Source organism: Acyrthosiphon pisum, chromosome A2, assembly GCF_005508785.2.
Source record: "Acyrthosiphon pisum isolate AL4f chromosome A2, pea_aphid_22Mar2018_4r6ur, whole genome shotgun sequence".
Lineage (NCBI taxonomy): Eukaryota > Metazoa > Arthropoda > Insecta > Hemiptera > Aphididae > Acyrthosiphon > Acyrthosiphon pisum.
Window position 1 is genome coordinate 80,791,679 of NC_042495.1, and position 22,051 is coordinate 80,813,729.

At 28.4% G+C, this 22,051-nt stretch overlaps 1 protein-coding gene across 2 annotated transcripts in view; it reads right to left on the minus strand.

Annotated features, from left to right (window-relative positions):
• The window catches only part of LOC100160822 (diencephalon/mesencephalon homeobox protein 1), a 98,686-nt gene that overhangs the window by 25,175 nt on the left and 51,460 nt on the right, over positions 1-22,051 (minus strand). Inside the window, exons 3-4 of one of the 2 annotated variants that reach the window (XM_029490295.1) lie at positions 17,401-17,497; positions 17,091-17,214 (exon numbers count right to left, since the gene is read on the minus strand). In XM_029490295.1, coding sequence (XP_029346155.1) covers positions 17,091-17,214; positions 17,401-17,497 — 221 coding nt within the window. Of the gene's footprint in view, positions 1-17,090; positions 17,215-17,394; positions 17,498-22,051 lie in introns of both variants that reach the window. The other variant, XM_016803497.2, reaches the window with a different exon arrangement.

The following is a 22,051-nucleotide window of genomic DNA, read 5'->3' on the forward strand; positions in this document are numbered from 1 at the left end:
GACTCTTTTTGAGCTGCTTACGGACATAGTCATTTTTAAATTTTTAAAATTTTTTTTTCTATAAATATCAATAAAATTTTATTTGTTTGGTAAAAATGTGTGAACATTTAATGCAAGGCTCCTGATATATTATTACAATAACAATTGTTAAATATTAAAATACATATGCACACATTTTTTTTATAAGCATTTGAAGTTGAAATTTTGACAAAATTTATCAAATTTAAAATTGAATAATTATTTTGTAGTTAAAAATTTATAAAATGTTCAACTTTTATATCTAAGGATTGAAAATTTAAAACAAAATTTCACGTAAATATTTAATTCTGTTACCAAAAATTCTAAGAAATACATAAGCACAGTTTATTTTTATAGTCATTTTAAGTTCGAATTTGGACGAAATTACATATTAAAAAACCTGGAATAACTATTTTAGTTATTTTGTTGTGATTGTATAATATTACTTGTGGGTACTTGAAAGTTCTAAAGTATACTATTATATATCTATGATGTATAACGCGTTACCTTATGGATATTGTGATATGATTAATTTGGAATTTATTATTGATACCTATCATAGGTCAATTTTTTTTTAATACTACAGATAAGTATACCTATAATAGGTATGTCTAATACCTAGACTGACAAACCGTATCCGCTCAGAATCGTTTTTCTTATACAGTGATATTATATCATTGAATTCAAATTTAATACTATCCATTATACAGTGACCCACTTGTAACCTACTGTACAGCAGAGCGACATCCACTTACCCACCTTTTTAATTATAATAATTGATAATTTTCGATATTTTGATACATTTTTTTCAACATTTGAACTCTAAATAGTTACTTATAAAAAAAATTGTGTTTATGGATCTTTATCTTTAATATTTATAATATTAGACCCTTTTATTTTAGGATAGCATTTAGGGCACGTCGATAGGTTTTTCTATACAAACTATCGACCTCTTTGACTTCCAGAGACAACTATAATATTATGTATGTGCCCTTTATTTTACACGTAGGAACACGATAATCAACTATATCAGTTACCAATTATTACCACAATGTATTTGAGCTCAGCAAATTGCACATCTGCGTATTATTTTGTATTTATTTTATATAGGTATGTAGGTAGTAGGTATTGACTTAGAGAATACAAATGTTAGGTAAATGTATCACCACTATTGGTAAGTACCTATGTATTATAACTGTATATTTTAACGTTTAGGACTTCAACAATAATAATATTTACTTGGACATTATTGCTATTCACTTATTTGCATTTTAATATTACCTACAATATAACAAAACTCATATAAATTACCATTATATAGCTTATAATATTGGAGCGTTAGAAATATTGAAATATAAGATGCGGAATCATTAACTGAAAATTATGTTTTAATGATACGAGTATAATAAAAATGTAGTTTTTGAGCCTTTTTATTATTATTATTATTATAATTATTATTATTATTATTACTAACGAAACGCTAACTCATAAAATATAATAATATAATATAATTAAATAGGGTTTTAGTTCAATGATTTTTTCTTTTTTTATAGCTTTTTCATAGCTCTTTCATAGTTTTATCATTATATTTGTTAAAGACGTTTTAACGACAACAAAGCCACTGCAGCAGTAGTATGTATTAATTCAAAATCATACGACCTCCAAGCCGTTAAATTAAAACGAATATGTAGGTGCGTATATTTAGGTACCTTATCGAGTCTACAATTATGTTTAGCTTGTATATTATGCTTGATGCTGGTTACCAGCTATTCTGCGGCACCTATAGTATTTAAACTTAATGAAAGGTCGTACGTTAGATATAATATATGTAGGCATATATACTTAAACGAATTGCTATCATTTGCGTTAAACACCTTACACGAATGTAACCTATTTGTATATTATAATTCGTATAATTTACAATATTAAATAACATACCGAGTATATAGAAAATTCCTGGGCTTACATAAAGTTAACAATTTAGTATATATAGAATAAGAAATATGATCGTTTATTTTATATTATAGCTAAATATTATATTATTCTATATCAATCTTATGATTATGTTTCTTATTGCCAATAAGTTATCTTATGGCCAACATTGAGGGGACTGTGTTAGACTTAAATATAATTTATCTGAATTAATTGAAAACATTTGTTACAGGATATTACAACTTTCGGAAAAGATAATTATTACACTCGAATTGTGTCTATATAAAGTTATTGGAATAATTCGGAATATAACTATAAAAAACATACTATTTAATCATCATGAAATTAAACTAGAATAATATTATATTATACTCTAATTCAGGTGTGTTCAACCATTTTCAACTTGCGGGACACATTTAAAATTTATATTTATATCACTGGCTGTATATATACGCCGCTGTTCATTTTGATAAAATATACAATAGATATTATAATATTATTTTTTATCACTAATCGGATTTATCACTTTTATCACTTAATTATGATTAAAAATTGTAAGATATTATATAATTCTTGAAATCTAATTAAAAAATATTTTTTTTTAATTAATTTTTTTATTTTATTCATACCTATAGAAATGTCTAATATAAAATGGTCACCGTCCGGTTGAAATACTTCTGCGGTCTGCGGTCTAGGCACGCCTACAGCTCTAGTAAAATTAAATTATTATTTTTTATAATATATAATAAACTTTGTATAATATACCTATATTATATATTACCTATACGTGTAAACGTATATATTTCTTAATGAGATTTATACTCAATACTCATTATATTTCATTATTTAGAAAAACATAATGCCAATTGACTGACTACCTATAACAAAACGGCAATGTTGTATAGTACAGATATTAATTTTAATAATCTATTTTGGTTATACAAATTATAAAAACATATTTTGTGCGATAAAACAAGTGGTATTCTGATTAAAGAAATGAACTTTAACCATATAATGTTAAATTAATTAATTCTGAATGCGTGATAGTTCTTATTAAATTCGTATATTATTATGTAATTCCATACATTTTAAATTTCACAATGTCAAGTAAATATTCGTAATTATTCTGAAGACTGGGGGCTGTTGAAAACTATATAATACACTTATGAGATGTATTTCTTGTATAAAGTACTTATATTATATTTGAGTATTTTACTGCACTAATTTAACGATTTGTAGCAGATCATTTGTTAATTAAAACGCACATTAAGCGTAGACATTTTTGTATATAATGGCACAGGCACATTGTCGTATATTTTTTAATAACTATAATATTTATAATTATTTATATTATATAGGTACACAACATTGTATACATAAATAAATAATATGTTTATAATACGTATTAATGTATTATTATATTGTTATGGAAACGGTCGGCTCAGGAACGCCCTCGGGCCCTGCATCTCGGGTAGCAATAATAACATTTCGGTACATTACTCCCGTCTCTCGCGTAGTTACCCGACCGTTTGCCATTCGATTATCGTACTTAGATCGTTTATCCCGGCGGCATCCGAGTAAAAAGAGATAATAAAGTGAAATATAAATAAAATTACATTAGCGCTTAAAAAACAATGAGAGTATATACATATATATTATAATATATATAAAAAAAACCTGTAATAAATAGATATAACGACGCGACGACGACAACGACGACGACGACGAAGGAGAAGAAGAATAATATAAGAAAAAGGAGAGGAAAAGAGCTGGACCAATATAAGAGTATAAAAGGGTCGTAAACAGCCAAGTATATAAGAGTTGAGACGTTGTTCGGGTTTTATGGTGCGGAAGCATCCGGCGACGCCGAGATCATTAATAACAATTATAAAATGATTAATTGTGCGCCTTTCGGGTGACCGGCTGTGGATGGACGAGGGAGGGAGGGGGTGGTTGGTTTGGCGTGTATACTGTGTATAATGTATGTGTATATTATTTATATATATATGTTTATCAAAACGCTTAATTTCGCGAATTCTCCCACTCCCCCCCACCCCCCTAAACCACTCAAGTCAACACCCCCTTGCCGTCGTCTCTAACAAAGGCGTATAATGGTTTCGGCCGAGCGGGCGCCTATTTTGAATAATAATTGGATTACTGTCGCCCGACATTTCCCGAAAATGCCCAGTCCTGTGCAGTGCGTGGGGAAAGAGCGGGCGGAATAGAGGATGAGAGTAAAAATCGAAATACACCGTTTGTTATATTATACGACTGGAAAAATATAATATACGAAACGAAGTGGGGCGGCTGTGCAGCAGTCGTGTGTGTGTATATTCGTATAATAAATTACACATATTACACATTTATATATTATATATATGATATGCATACCTACGTATGAGAGAAATAGAAAATATACACAAAACAGATATATTATATATTATTATAGTTTCAAAATGGAAATTATCGTACTTATCAATATTTTATAGCGCACAGTGTCAGCGCGCAGTGTTTCACATTATTGGATGTGCGGTCGTGTTTATATAGGTAAGCGATGGTCTATGTCATAGACTCTATGATAATATTATATATTGTACATTATACATTGCAATGTATTTATATGTCTTATTGTCGTTAAGAACAATTATTTTTGTATAAACTCATCGTGAAAATACGATAGGTAGTTTACAAAGGGAAAAATATGAAAGAGAGTGATTAATGAACGGTTTTTTATTTTTAATTTTCAGGAAAACTGTACTTGAAATAATATTGAGCTATTAAAATTAAATATAATTCAAACGTATAAATGGCATTCATATTACTCACTGGAAAAAAAAACCAATGCTCACGAAATGTTTTATCTAAGTCAAACATTTTTAAAAGGCATAAGTGTATTGCAGCTATCGTGCACCCTGACATATATATTTTTAAATTAATAAAATATAAAGTATTATATATATTTTTTAATGACTTTAGATGGTATAATACTACAATAAGACAATTTTATTAAATAAATTATAATTTCTCACTATACCGTATAACCTTGTAGTAGATACTTAAAGTATAAAATTTGAATACGTTAAAGTTATGCTTATAAATATATTTATTTAATAATTTTGAATGCAAATTACCACATGCATGAAATGTAATGGATACATAATTAAATGTAATATGATATTAATTGCATTTTTCCAAGAATAAATACAGTTTTTTATTTATAATTGAGTATTCTTTCGACAATAATTTATATGAAATCTTAGTTATTTACGAACAGCACCAATAGGCAATAACAGTGATTAAATTTCTGCAAAAAGATAAAATATTTAACTATATTATACATTTATTCACTAAGTACCTAAGCAAAATGTAATTTACACAAAACGTTGGATAGGGGATGCAATACGCGTATAATATAATTTGATTTCCTCCTTGGGTGAACCGTATATACCTCGATCTTAACTAGTTTTTATTCTCAAAATGCCTTTGTATAATAATATGTAACGTATAATAAATATGAGTATTATTATTAATTACATATCTCTTTCATACCTAATACCTATCGGATATTATATACTATTATCAGTATAATATATTTAATTTAAATGTTACCAAATATTAACACTCATAATATTATATACTATATAATATACAATACCTACTTCATGTCGTACCTATATAATAATATAACAGTTGTGTTGATGCTAAGGTATAATAATAATATTATTATGTCCTTAGTTAAAGGTTCCTCGTTTGTTTGTCCCCACAAAAAATAAACCAATATACTATACAGACAGTCACACGCGTTTTCTCGACGACGCGGCCATTTCTCGCCTATATTCCGTCTGCTACTTTTTCTCTTCTAACGCTCCATCTTCACCCTGTTATCCGGCACTCTTTTCTTTTTACCTCACCCTCGTTCCCATTATCCCCCCCCCCCCCACCACGTACCCATAACATTATATATTTTGTATGGCACGTATTACCGCACACCGTCGGTTTAATGAATGTATCGTGCGTCAGTCCTATATTATATACATTGTTGTAGGTATTCGTAAATGGAATATCATATAATGATAATAATAATATGTCCCACCGTTTCGCGTTGCCGACTTTTATTGGATACGTATAATAATATATAGACGTCGTACAATATTGGTATAATATTAACTGCCGTCGAAAAACCGAACCGGCAGAAAATTCATTACGCTAAGAGTCAACGACGACGGTTTCAAAAGGCTATCGTAAAAGAGCCATTTTCCATTGAAAACCCAAGCGCGCAGAAAACTGTTATAAATACGCCAAAGGCCGAGCTATATACGCTATATACGCTATACATATATATATATAGATTTATATATTATATACATTTCACACATACATACATACATACATACATACGCACATACGCACATATAGTATATGTATAATATATAATATAAATTGTATATATATATATATATATATATAACTGAGTGTTGTTAAGTTTATTTACCAAACGCATTAATCCTTGTTAAAGCGCGAGAGCCACTCCTGTGCGAATGTGTATGTATAATATATATATGTATATAACACGGACCGTTACGTCGAATTACACCGATTCGCGTATATTATTCAATTTGTGCAAATCCACAATAGGCCGACCATCTCCACCACCACATCCACCACCGCCGCCGACCGATCGATAGATAATAATATATATATATATAAACGTATAGGAGCGTATCAGCACGAAAATGATTCTGCAACACTGCAACTATGTATACATAATAATATAATATATTATCTGAACTGTATGAATGCATATAATGTATGCTGCATTGATTCGGGGAGGTTTTATGCGAACGATCTAAACCACTTTTGTACCCTCTATATTGACCATATAACAACGACTGTCACCTCATCATTCGGTAAAAATATTGTTGTGAATTACGATATTATTCTTACTGCCGTCGTTTAGTTATATTTATTGTTGTTTATTGCTTAAAATTAAATAAAAAAACGTCCGTTTAATATCATAGTCATGTTGTTTACATAATATTTTATTGACTTTTCATTATTTGTAGGCTTATTGTTCATAATTATTTATTCCACTCAACATGGCATAATATATAATATCTTATGTGTATTAAGTAGAGGCACTCGAATTCATAATATATAACGATGCATAACCATACTAATAAAATGATACTTTATTCTTTTGTATGGAAATTATTACTTTCAAGAAAAATACAATCTATTTTCGATTTCTAAAAAATATATTTGTAGGTACTTGTTAACAAGTTCTTATAACTAACCAGTAAAAAACTTCAGACGATATTTTGATACCATTATCCGCACATCAATTGTCTTTTTTTAATGCCTTGTTTCTTAATTAAATACTTATGTAATTTTTAGTAATAATTTCAGAATAATTAAACGATTATAGACTATAATTTAGTAAGAATTTTATTTAGAGCAATAATATAATATTATGAATTTCTATAGGAAATTTGATTGATAAAAACTCTGAACTTATAATTATAATAGCTATAATAGCTTGAAAAATATTACATGAATAGTGTTTTTGATATAACTATTTATATAGTGTATAAAAAAAATAATTTATAAGTAGTTGTTGCATACATATTTATTAACTTTGTAACTGAAATTCTTATTATTATAACATATAAAATATTAGAGTAATTCATTTAATTATAATATTAATAATTCACATATTATTTTAATACAATATATTTTAACTAAAATGGATACATGGTAATTACTATTTTGTGTGCGAAATAATACGACTATTATTTATTATAATTATTATTATAACTAAATATTATAGTGAAAGTGTGATTTTAAAAATAATTCTGCTATAGTATTATAATCAAAATATATATTTTTGAATTTAAAAATATTTATACCATTTAAAGGAACTGAGGGTTATCGTTAGGCATGGGGTATTACTGTGTTAGCAGTCAGGTATGAAAAGTATACTATATTTATTAATCACGTGTTCACGTGAAAATGTATATAATAGGATTAGGAAATAAAGGAAGAAAATTAATATTAGACTTTTCATCACGAAAAATAATAAACGATGATTTCAACTTTTATAGGAATAAAAAAAAACAAGAAGTTCGCATTGCTATATTTTGTTTTTTATACAGGTTTGATTGTGGTGATGATAATAATAATAATAAATGTATAGGTATATGACTACCTATTTAATATATATAAATAAAACTGCGATCGAGGGCGGGCACTGCAACATTATCCTTCGGAATTTAAAGGCAAACCGCGGGAAACAACGAGTGGGGAAAAAAGACGAAAAAAAAATATATAATAATGTGTTGTTGGATGCGTTGACAGGTTACGACGGTTATTATTCAAAGCACACAACATAATATTATTGTACCTCGCTCGCGTCGAGGGACACGATTCAACACGAAAAGTATTTTTTACGACAAGGCATAATATACTCGCATTATATTATTCGCGGCCACCATATTATGATAATATAATGCGATATTGTTATTTGTAACTACAGTAATATAATAATATTATGATGGTAATCCACCCGATATGCGCATGAATAAACTTGCCTATTATAATATAATATTTTAAATTCGTCATATTATTTTTATGATAATATAACATTGTGCGTTTACCAGGCATATTATTATTATAATACAGGTGAGTATATTATAGTCGTACAATGCAAAAACTGTGTTATTTATAGGTCGTATTTTGCTGTAACTGTGTGTGACTACGGATGAAAACTTCATTCGAAATGCCGTTAGGAAAACACAGTCAGGCGTTTCGCATATTATTATAATAAACCTATCTACCTAAATATTATTTTTTTCGCATCCGCGCACACACGGCTCGTGGACACAATAACAATAATAATAATAATAATAATAATAATAATAATAATAACAATTATTATTATTATTGTAATAAACGCGATGGCGACGCTTTCCGCGGGAGGTATAGCGTGGACCGACAACAATTACTGTCGGGATAGTAATTACATATTTTTAACTAATAAAAACGGTAATAACATATTATCATAATATAAAATTATAAAAACTAGCATTTATTTATGTTTATTTTTTCACGCAGTCATTATTACTATTTACAACTTTAATAATGATAATAATTGAAAGAACCGTCAACAATTACAAAACGTTATCGTGCGCAGAGAAAAGGTGTGAGAGAAAGAGGTATATATATTTAGATAGATGTGTATTTTTATTATTATTCCATCAAGTGGGCCTTGGACCGTAATGCGTTTTTTGTAAAATCATTATAATAGATGATTGCCAATTATTGGGATCCAGTTGTAACGAGACGGCATCCGGGCCGTACGTGGGTATAACGACCTCTCTATCAAACACCGAATACCCGAAGACTGACAGTTACGATGATAATAATAATAATAATAATCGTACGCGCGCACACCGGCTATTATGCACGCGTATATAATAATGTAAATACACATATATAAAATATAATAATTGTGATTCAGCGTTTTTTAATTTCTGGGTTGACTTGTCTCCTCCAGTAATCAGCCCACACACAACAATGGTCCTGGCAATAATGACTGGGATATTTTTCTATATATTTATTTTATTTTTTTTAACTCCGGTCCTTGCACATGTAACTTTTTTTTTGTATCTCACCTTCAGACATAATATATAAATGCCCATTGCAGGTTTGTCTACATTAAAATTATCTCTGAAATACCTGTATAATACCTATCTACCTCCTGTATAGGTGCCTACTAACAACAATATAATATTAAAACCTAATATAATTTATTATATTATGTTATTAGGTAGTATTATTACTGTTTTACATTGCTAATTATTAGACGATTTATGTTACCTTGAATTTCAATATTGCGTAAGTACATTTTAATTTGGCGTGATTTTACAGGGTTATTCGAAATGATTCATACATAATCAATATACAATCATACGACGCCATTTGACTACTCATTTTGGGGGTATATTATAAATATAATAGCTGGTATACTGCAGAACAATACTTATCCACAGCACATTCCGTCACAGGAGAAATACAAATATCAGTGCAGTCAATTACAATTTACAATGGATAATATTCTGGAGCAAGTAGACATGGGATGTATTTTACTGTCGATTAAATGTTTTTCGTTAGACTTAGGGAAGCCACATCGAACACACATAATATAATTTAGTACCACAGGAACTACAAGAGTATTATTTTAATTAATATATTGATTATCACTCTAAGCCCAGGGACTTGAAATATACGATTGTTTAAAATCGGATCAATCATATTGAATAACCTTGTACTTATTTATTATATATGCGTACTATATGTATATTTATATTATGATCGTTACGATTTTGTTTATTCATGACATTTATAAGATGTATAATTAATTGTATATTAATTGTCTTCATATAGGTAGTAATGATAAATTGACACGCTTACATGTAATTTATATTCAATTAATTGATTCTTAAACAATACATGTATTCAATTATAATGTTTAAATAAAAAAGCGTACACGTGCATGCGTATGTGTGCAGTATGTATGTATCTAGTGTGTGTGTGTGCTCGTATACATATATGCGTATATTTCTGTACAGCTAACATATTATATATATAGTGTATTCCGTTTCGAAAATATACTGTGTGTCGTAAACAGTCAATCATTCGATTTTGGGGGCGTGTGATGGGTGAGAGCTCGAGGACACTATGTTATTTTCACCGCCACTGGACGGGGGTCCTGGAGAATGAAAGAGAGTGATGGTGGGTGGGAGAGAGGGATGTTCAAACAGACGAAGAAAAGGGAGGAAGTTATTTTCAAATCAACATCGCGGCGGGGCGCCACGGCACGGCTAGTCATAGGGCCCCTAAATGGTGGAAATCTCTGCAAAAACGTCGATAATGAAACCAAACGGACTTGATGACAAAAAAAAAATTACAAGGGTCAGCCTGACACTTGGGCGTATCGTTTTGAAATCCACATAACGGAATATAAATTCAAACACAATATAGTATATTATACATACGATTATACATTATACGAATGCTATAAAATTTGAATGGAACTTAAATCCGTTTTTAAAGCCGCCGCACAAAACATTTTATTTTTAAAATACTACAATATAATATCCTAAGCACATTATTTAATTTATTATCATGTACCAATTTCATAAATCATAAGTGTTGAAAATGAAGGTGCTACCTATAGTATACATTAAGCTCAAGTTTAAAAATATTGTAAATCAAATGTAGGCATCTCATAGAATGATAAGTTATTAAGATTTGTAGTATAGAAAATGTATTGAAATGTGGTTTTCATTTAGATACCTACTACCTACACATATTACAATATTGTCAAAAAAAAGTTACTGGATAATTATATTTTTAATGTTTTCTCATTTGAAAGAATAATATACAATCTTTTAAATATTAAATATCAGATATTTATAGCCTTATAGGCTATGTAGACCTAATAATTGATATTTTTTATACTTCTCTGAAATATTTATGAGGGTACCTACTAAGGAACGAGTAATTATTTAGTATATATTAAATATGTATACAAAAATATTATGCTTATATAATATACGATTAATGGATTACCTCGTTTAAATATTACTTAATGCATATAATACCAGATACCTATATAGGTACCTATATAATATATATAATATATATATTATGCGTGGTTTTTGAACAGGGCAACATTATATAGGTGCGTTGACCGAAATAAGATTATATTAACTTCGAGGGATTTTCATATTATATATTTTCAATTTTGAGTTAGATTTTGTATAAATCCAGAAAAATTTGTTGCGCATGCGTAAAATATACAAGAGTGAAATAATTTTAAGCCATAGGAATGTATATGATCCAATAGTTTAGTCTCATATATATTGCTCAGACAGAATTAAAAATATAAATATGGTAAGTACTGAGTTATATTATATAACATATATAGTTACTTAACTAAGTTCTAAAGTGCGCCTTTTGCGGGACACAAATACCTACCTAGTTTTAATTTTAACTTTTAGTGTTGGCGGTAACATTATTATAACGACAAGACGTACAAAAAGCATTAGATACATTTTCAAATAAAAACGAATAGCAACACACGCCACATCGTTCACTGCAATATGTTTCTTGCAGCTTGCAGATTAAATTAGTAGGTGCGCTTTGGCTCATAAAATAAATTAAGGGTTACCCCGGCCTACGTCACACAAATCAAAGCACTGACTTAATTAAAAACGTTCCACACCACAGTTGTACCCACAGATGTACCGTTCAAACTGCGTTTATAAATGCTGTTTTAGATTAATTACACGAGCAGTTCGTATAATATATAACAATGCGAATATGCGATGATAATATAAAAATAATTTACCTTGCAACACGCGTCATAATAATCATACAATATAGCAGGCGTGCTATTTTCGCTTGGCGAGTTTTCAAAATGTTAACTCTGCCATCGGTTTCTTTACTCGTTCATATATAGTATCGTTTTAAGTATTTACGTATGGTATATAATATAATTATATGTAAATATTTAGAGGTAGACAATATAGGCATAATTGTATATAGGTATCTGAGTGTTCAACGGTTGAATGATTTTAGTTGTACAAATATAATTTCCTCGGGTGATGCCCAATTTCGTCTTCGTACACAATTTGTGTCCTTTGCAGTATTTGCTATTGTATATTATATATTATGTTATACAATATTGTTAATATTATAATATTACCAGACGTATTTAATGTAACACTGTATTATAAGGTCGTGTAAAAATAATATAGTATAATATTATAATAATATATATACTATATAATACGAACAAACCATTTTTCTGACATTTGACACCGCACGAGAAATGAGAAATATATTTTAAGCTGAGCGTAGATCATATAATATTATAAAGAATTCTGTTCCAATGATTATGCATATTATACCTATTATAATATTATACGTACTGGCAATGCAGCGATAGCATTTGTGTGAATATTGTGCTGTGGCGATCGTTTATGATTTTTTATTTTTTTTTAATATCTATTATTAATATATTATGTAAAATAATAAAAAATCTTATAGGTATTGTCATATTTATAGAATGGTCTTGATGTACCTATTGATTACATGTGTATTCTACCCTACGAATTAATGCGAAATGACGACGCCATTCCACATATAGTGCGGGATAGAATGATTTATTTAGATTGCCAAAAATTTTTTTAAAACAAATCCCAAAGAAAAGAATATTTTTTCTATAAATTAGACATCCAAGTAATGATAACCTATACAATATAAACTATTGATATAGATTTTCAATAACACTTAATAACTTTCTTGATAATGATTGCGGCAGTTCACGCTTAAATATGATTCATTAAGTTTGATTTGTATTAATTTAAAAGCCAAAATAAACCTTAGCGTGCATCTTTGTTAAATTTTTATTATTTGTGCTATTATGGAAATAGAATTTTTACTGTGTTGCTAAATATTTAAAACTGACGTTCAACTAAAATTAGTCAACGTTTGAAATAATATTCTTATAAAATATAGTAAAACTTCTAACTTTTTTAATTTTACAAATTTGTTTTGTCTTTACCTTACGAAGGTTTAATTATGATTTATCCATGAAGATATTATTCATACTTGGCTATAAGCTAGGTCATCTAAAATTTGTTTTATCGTCAATATAAAATGCATTTTAAGTCATGTTTGATAAAAAATATATTCAACATTTTCTGATTAAGTTGAATCCCTTATACCTTACTAATTTTAAAAGAAAATAGTTTCAATATTAATAATGTCGAATAAGATACTGCAGCGATGGAGATTTAAGTGATTATGAAACAAGTAGAAGAAAATTAAATATTTTTTATCAATGAGGCATATACATCTTAATATTTTTTTTAAAAAAATAATTCATAGGTAGTATATTGTATTAATTTATAATTTATCTAATAGTGAATCATTGGGTGTATATATTTTATAATTCGATCAGATATAGTTATGCAGTTTTATATTATATATATTATTAAAGTTACACGATTTTCGCCTGTAAATTTATTTGAAATGGTCATGTAATTGGCTGTGTACTCACACAAGAAATGGAAAAAAAAAATGTTTTGTCAACATATGCGGTTAGCCGTAGCAGGTACCACCATAATATTATATATACATAATATTTATTTTATAAGTAAAAAAGTATACTTATATTTTATTTATATATAATATAATATAATATTATTGCAGCCGTTGCAGGGTTGACTTATCCGATACAGTAATTATTTTTACACTATAAACGTATATATTATACATACATTCATAGTTCAATAGTTGTACAACAGCTATATTTTATATAGGTACGACTACAGCGTACTACACCAAAACAGCTGTTACTGAAAAGACCTCCCCTTTAAAAATAAAAAAAAAAACCACGTGGACGGCCGTGCTGCAGGTTTGGTGCGTATATAGACTGCAATATTGCAGCAGTACACAGTAGCGGTAATAGTGGTAATAGTATGGTACACATAATAGTAATATATATAATTGCTAGGTGCGCGTTTCTAAATTTACGCGTCGTTCGCCAGTTGTTTCGTGTTTCCCGTCTAATGGGTTCGCGCCGCCCGGACGGCCACCGCCGCGCGTAGACTCCGCCTCGGCCGCCCTGTACGTTAATTGGCCACTTGTCCAATGGCTGTGCTCCAAAACCATTCCCTCGGTTAAATAAATATTTTCAATTTCCTTCACACCGCGTCCTCACACCGTGGTATTATGTATACCATTATAATATAATTATTATTAAGTGCACGTGCCCAAATTATTATACCTGTATTCAGTGGTATGTTTGTATCTATATAGGTATAATACACCTCAAACGATAAGTATATTATATATATATATATTCGGTGCACTTAAGTCGTCGCAATTACATTTCATACATATTATAATATATTATATACTATATATACAGCATACACCACCACGGTTGTGTACACACACACACATATGATAATATTATTTTTTATATTAATTTTATGTAACATGCGATATATAATATAATACTATCACGATACACATATTATTATATCAATAGGTATTATTTATAATATATATATAATTTAATATACAAGAGCGGATCTAAAAATCTGAGCTGGGAAAACTAATATATAATAATATAATAGCCAATATAGGTACCTTTAACTAAAATTAAATATGTAATCATTACCTATTAAGGTATTATATTATTTGATAAATAAATACCTGTAATAATATTATTGCGTAGGTACCTACTAGGTATACTATTAAAGTTTAAAACAAAAATAATATTAGCTATTGATTCAGTGGGAGGCTTGAGGTTCCTCTACTACTACTTAATCGACTATACGATATTGCATAAAATAGATACCTAAATTCAACGGAATGTAATAGACTTATTAACCTGATACGCAAATAAATTAAGAGTAGCTATACTAAATGTAAATAGTCGTGTGTTATGAATACATCATTGACCTCACAAATATATTATTATCTACATATTAGGTATTTTAAAGTAGTAGAAAGGGGATTACAAATGAGTTCTCAAAAAATATTACTATTATAGGTACCTACCTATTTATATGTACTAAATTCCAGCTCCGTTATCTCAGTATAAATATATACACATAGAATATGGATATATTTTGACGCAAACTGAAGACCAACACTATACCCAAATTTACATTAAAAATGGGTCATTCTAAATATACGTTTCTAATGTATATTAACACAATATAACACTAACTGTTTAAAAATTCAATTTCATTGATCAAAATACAACATATAGGTATACATAATATTATTAAATTTCATCACGTGGACCTGCTATAATCAAAAGATGTGAATACCTACATTTTTCCTTATCAAGCTATCTGACAAATAATTGTTTAATACAACATATTATATTACATTTCAATTACTTATATAAGTACATTATAGTTTATTGAAAAATGAAAGTTTGTAAAATAATAAGATTATTCTCGTTTTGCTGATGAAAATAGTCACACACAGTATTTCTTACTATTTATATGTACTAGATACACCTATGTTTTTTATAGTATAATAAATTGTTAAGTTTTCTATATTGTTAAACTGCCGTTTAAATGAAATTATTCATTGGTTTGACTTGTAATTAATATATTATAGTATTTTTATTGGTTAAAATTCAATATATATATTTTTTTAATACACTTTAGGTACATAGTATTACGCGTTTAATACGCCTACGCAGATGTAACAATCATTGTTCAAAATATTGTTAGTTTAAATGTCATAAATGTATGGTATAATTTAGTGTTTTTATAAGTAAGTTGTATTGTATACATTAATTTATACAATCGTTGTAAATAAAAATCGTGTAAAATAAGACACTTATATTGATTATAATTTCCCAAATATATTAAACCTATATTATAGTGTATATAGTAAATAAGTGTATATAACTTTAAACATACATATTTAGGTAATAACACGTGTTATTACCTAAATATGTATGTATGTATACATGTACATGTATAGTAATTATATATATACACTATACTAAATAGTTTTACAAAAGTATGAAATACATGTAATACCTATAGTATAATATATAATATTATACTTAGACCAATTTTATAAATTATAAATATTGATTAATATAAATTACTAAAAATTTTAAATCGCTATAGTACCCAAATCTTCCGAACCCATTAACATGAACTTATTAACTTTAGAACACAAAGTTAAATTACTCAAATCTACTCGTTCGAATTTTGATTCGAAAAAAAAAGTAAAAAAGTCACAAGAATTTGAATATATTATGATCTTTAAGCATATTTAAAAGTCTCAAAAATCAGATTTTGAATAACTGCAATATCAAAAAAGGAGGAGGGGGAAGGGGGGGGGGTGTATGCTTGGTGAATAATCCTGTATAAAGTCAAGGCGTTCCGTCAAGTTTTTTTTAACTATATAAAATACTTTGGAAAAATGAAATACGATTTATATTTTATTTAGGCTATGATATATGTATCACTTATAGAAATGTTATATTTTTGAAATTATAATTAAATATATAATTAATCAAATGAAAATACCTGTATTCGATCTTCGGGCAAATCTGTTTTTAAGGATAACATTTCTCTTGCATAGACATCCGGGTAATGGGCGTCTTTGAAGGCCTTTTCTAATTCTTCTAATTGGTAACTTGTAAATATTGTCCTGTATAAATATTTTTAAAAGTTATAAATGTTTATAATTAATACAGATTAACAGGGAACCTATAAATATTGCTATAAACTATTATTTGAAATGTTTAATTGATCTCAGGTAAAGTAATGCCTCTTTCAAGATTAATCACAGCTCACTGAAAGCGTGGGGGATTTTTATTTAAATTCTTGCCTGTGCCTTCTTTTTTTCTTCTTCTTGTTGGAACCAAATGATGTTGTCATGGCTTCATTACTGTAGTCCTTGCCCGATTCTTGATGGTTTAAATGACTTAATCCTGAAACAAAAATATGATTATATAAAATAAAATAAAAAATATTGAGTTATATTACGAAGAAATGGTAAATAATATTAGAGGGATCGCACCTAAAAGAACATTGATTATAAATAGTATTATACTAAAAATGAAAAATGAAAACGATAATATCGTTTTTGATATTATATACAATTATAAAAGATCATAATATATTATTATTATTTAGTAGGTTATGTATTTATCTGATGCTCCAGAATAACTCAAGATTGACTTTTAAATATTTGAATTTATAATAATAGAATTTTTATTAGTTTTGCTATATGAATTTTTCTCACAGTAATATTGATACTCATTAAATATTCAGAATAAGAATATAGTTTCAATATTGTTTATGCAAATAAAAATTTCTAATAATTAAGTAGAGATAGTAAAGTGAAAACGGTTGGTAAAAAATATTTCATAAGCAACATCTGTCGTCCAAATAACCCTCTAATTTACATTTGTATATTTATTTATTGTTACTTATTTCGCAAAAAAAAAAACAAAATTACATAATCTTACATGTACTTTCGAACTAATTGGGCACTGTTTTTTCAAGTGCCACTTCATAATATGTGCTTTATTGTTTACTTAAACAAATTATATTCTTGACATCCCGTGGCTTACACAATAAACGAGTTGCGTGTTTTGTTACATACCACTAGGTACCTCCATAAACGTAATATATATAGATTATAGGTATGCATTATATACCTACAATGAAAATAGTAAATTCATAGTACATAATATCGAGATTTATAAAATTCATAAATATACCTAAATATACGTATTATAGTTATTAGATAAGTATCTAATAAAATAGTTTCATGAACAAAACGCTAACGATACAATTGAATGTATAATTTATTATAAATGAGTATTATGTAACGAATAATGATAGTTTAAATAATGCATAAACTGTAATAATATACTAATTTATACCTATAGATATTTCGATAATTTATTGAACTTAAATATTAATAAAACTTCATTCTATAACTAGGAAATTAGCTTTTGTGTCATTAATTAAATTACCTTAAAATGTAAATCAATGTTTGCATATAATTTGAGAAATAAAATATTTTTCCAATAACTTCGTGAAATTTTAAAGTTCCAAATTATATATATTATATTATAAGCCCCATAACGTAGGTCTGCAGCAGTACGAACACTGCATAATATATGTATATTGTGTCCCCATAATAATATAATGGTACCTATGATATTATATTATACATTAATATTGAGAAGAAGTTCTAAAATGTTGTGGTAGTAACCTATACCTACGGGAAATTAATTAAAATACAGATGTATTTAATATGATCATAATATTTTACGGATCTATCATTTTTAATTGTTATATGTTTAGTAAGCATAGTAATAAGTCGTTGAAGGTACATCGGTAGGTACGTGACTGATCCGTAATACACCCATCATGTGGTAAGCAAAAAATAAAGTTTGAGAACCTCTTTAGCAGGGATCGGCAAGTTATTTCTTTTAGAGTCCTAAAGATTAAAATAATAAATAAATGAAGTCCAGTGAAAAAATCTTTGGCAGATCTATATATTTTAAAAATAGTAGTAGTGGAATAAAAAAAAAATAACTAGTTATTACAATAAATTTATATAAAAAATTCCAATATTAAGTAAATAATAATAATCATTTACTAATTTTTTTAATGCGAAAATTAGGATACTATACTAACACCTATATATTATAATACAGATATAGAGAAACAAATTAGTGCGATTTATAGAGAGTATAGAATACTATACCTATATATAGGTACCTAATATTTTATCCAAGAATAAAATACCATTATCGTAATTAATAAATATACATATATATTAGGTATTACTCTACGATGATATTTTAATGGGAGTATAATTAAATTTCTTATGGAGAATGTTATAGGTACTACTTAGTTATACTGTTTTCACGCCGTGATCAAGTGTCGACGGGTTGGAATATAATATATAAGGTGTATAGTGTGGATGTTTAAAAAATAAATAATAAAAACAACTTTTTTCGCTTTTTTCCATTGGGGAAGAGCGATAAAAAGAAAAAAAAATAGTAATAATAATAATAAAAAAATGGTGTATACACGTTTGCGGGTGTGTGTGTGCACTGCATGACACGGTCGCGGTGTGTACGTACAAACACACATGTATAATACGCACACGCACTCGATGGCAAAAAGCTATGGTTCGTTTCTGGTAACCATGGTGACGGCAGTGCGACCTGCTGGTTTTATTATGTCGTACACTCGCATATATAAAGGCCATGGTGTATGTGCGCTTGTGTGTGCGTGTGTGTGCACGCGTGCGTGCGTGCGTGTGTTTGCAAAAGGGAGGAGAACGTTTGTCGGATGAGAGACGAAATAACGAGAGTTAGTGATGGAGAGAGAGAGTGAGTAGGTGGTATGGGAAAGAGAGAGTGGGTGAGAGGGACAGCGAGTGCAGGGTTTCGAAGGATTGAAAGAGTGAGCGAGAGAGATTGATCGGAACGGCAAAGAGGGGGGGGGCTGTGAATAAGAGGGACGGGGAAAGATTATATGCGATTGCGTCTTGTCCGCGTATAAAGGGCGGCGCCGCCGCCGGTTGCCTTGTTAACTTTTGTGTGCAAACTGCCAAACTTACGATTGCGGGACCAGAATAGACACCGCAAACGGTGTAAAATGTATATATACGTAGGCATTTATGCATATATATATAAATCTATTATTTGATTTAAGGAACACTAATTGGTGTGCGTCGTCGCTGTTGCCGCAACAGTAAATATATATTATATACTCCACCGCTGAACCCCGTCGAACGTATATGCGTCGTACATATATATATATATATATACCTTTATATTATAATATACTTAATGTGCTTTGCACGCACATACACTGCAGCGAGTCGTTCGCGCTTTCTTGGTTCAGCGTTTTGTACAATAATATACTTATAAATATTGTAATAATATTACATTATCGAAATATTAATATAATAACATTATGCGTATTGCTACAGCCTCCAAACAGGATAGCGGAATTCAACAATCGGTCTAATGAAGATTCCCGTGCCTGTCGCATCGCCACCGCCGCCGGAGCACACGCAACATCACTTTTTGCCGTTCATTAATATCATGTAATAATTTAGTTATAGGTAAACCCGGTACTACGGAAGGTATACATAGTAACACGGTATGTACTGTATAATATAATATATGACATACATAGAATATAGATGGCTTATACTTCATACTGCAGGTGACGCAGTGGCTGTGAACGTACAGCAATTAAATTATGATTGTCATTATTTTTGTCTTAGGTATCTATATGGAATATCATCGATGAAGGGATTACCTATGCAGTATTATTCAGTTTAACGATAGATAAACGATAGTTTATAGTTATATAATTTAAGATACCAGCCCCATAAGAGTATAATATATATAGGTCGGTATCTATTGTTATTTTATTTTGACCAACAATTATTTAGAATTTATCAAATTTTAAAGTCAAACCCATGAGTGCAGTTTAGAAACATTAATACGAATTAGACCTATTAGGTTTATAGTAACTAGAACCTAATATATATCCTAAAACGATGCTACTTAAACGTATGAAAAAAATTGTGAAAATTAAATGATTAATAAATAGCTTAAGAAATATAATAGGTCTGTCAAGAAATTCTCAAAAATAATATTTTGAAAAAGTTATGATGTTCTAAATTAATTTATTCAAAAACATATTAATATTTTAAAACTCTAAAAAAATAAACCGCCTGACTTAGATAAATCTTGTTGCCATCAAAATTGCTCTTATAATCAGATTCACAAATTGGCTATTTTGAATTTTTTATTTTCAGTATTAAAAAATTATTTATTTTATATTATACGTGTAAGTAGCGCAAATGACTATAAATTATATATATTACATACAAAAAAAAAATTAGAATATTGGTTTGAACAAAAGTTATTTCATCTGTCAGGTCTCCTTCTGTAACACCTTTTTTTTCGTGGTATCGTCGTATCGAGAGCCAGAGGAGGATTGATCCACCCTGGATTATGCTATAGACCTGCAGGGATAAACAACTCAATGTTACTAGAGGGCCAATTTTGAATGTGCAAAAATCTAGCAGGCGAGAGAACATAGAAAGAAAAAAAACCCAATGTTAGTATAGTATAGTTTTTATAGTATATACGAATTACTAAATTGATTCTGATGGCAATCAATCCATGAACATGATGATGAGTTCCAATATTATTATTGCTAATATCAAAATAATAGTAACATAATATAATAGAATGAAATGTTATTTATTTTGAAAAAGTTGGTTAAAAATGCCATTTTTGGTTTATGTATTTGTTTTTCTGCCGCTCATAAGTATTAACTAAGATTGTACAAATAATGTATTTATTATATTTAGTAATTAATTTGTATTCAAACTGTTTGAAACAAACTGATTAATAATTAGTATATTACTGAATACTAAATAAATGTATTATACTATTATTAAATTATATTATATTATAACGAATCTAGTTCAT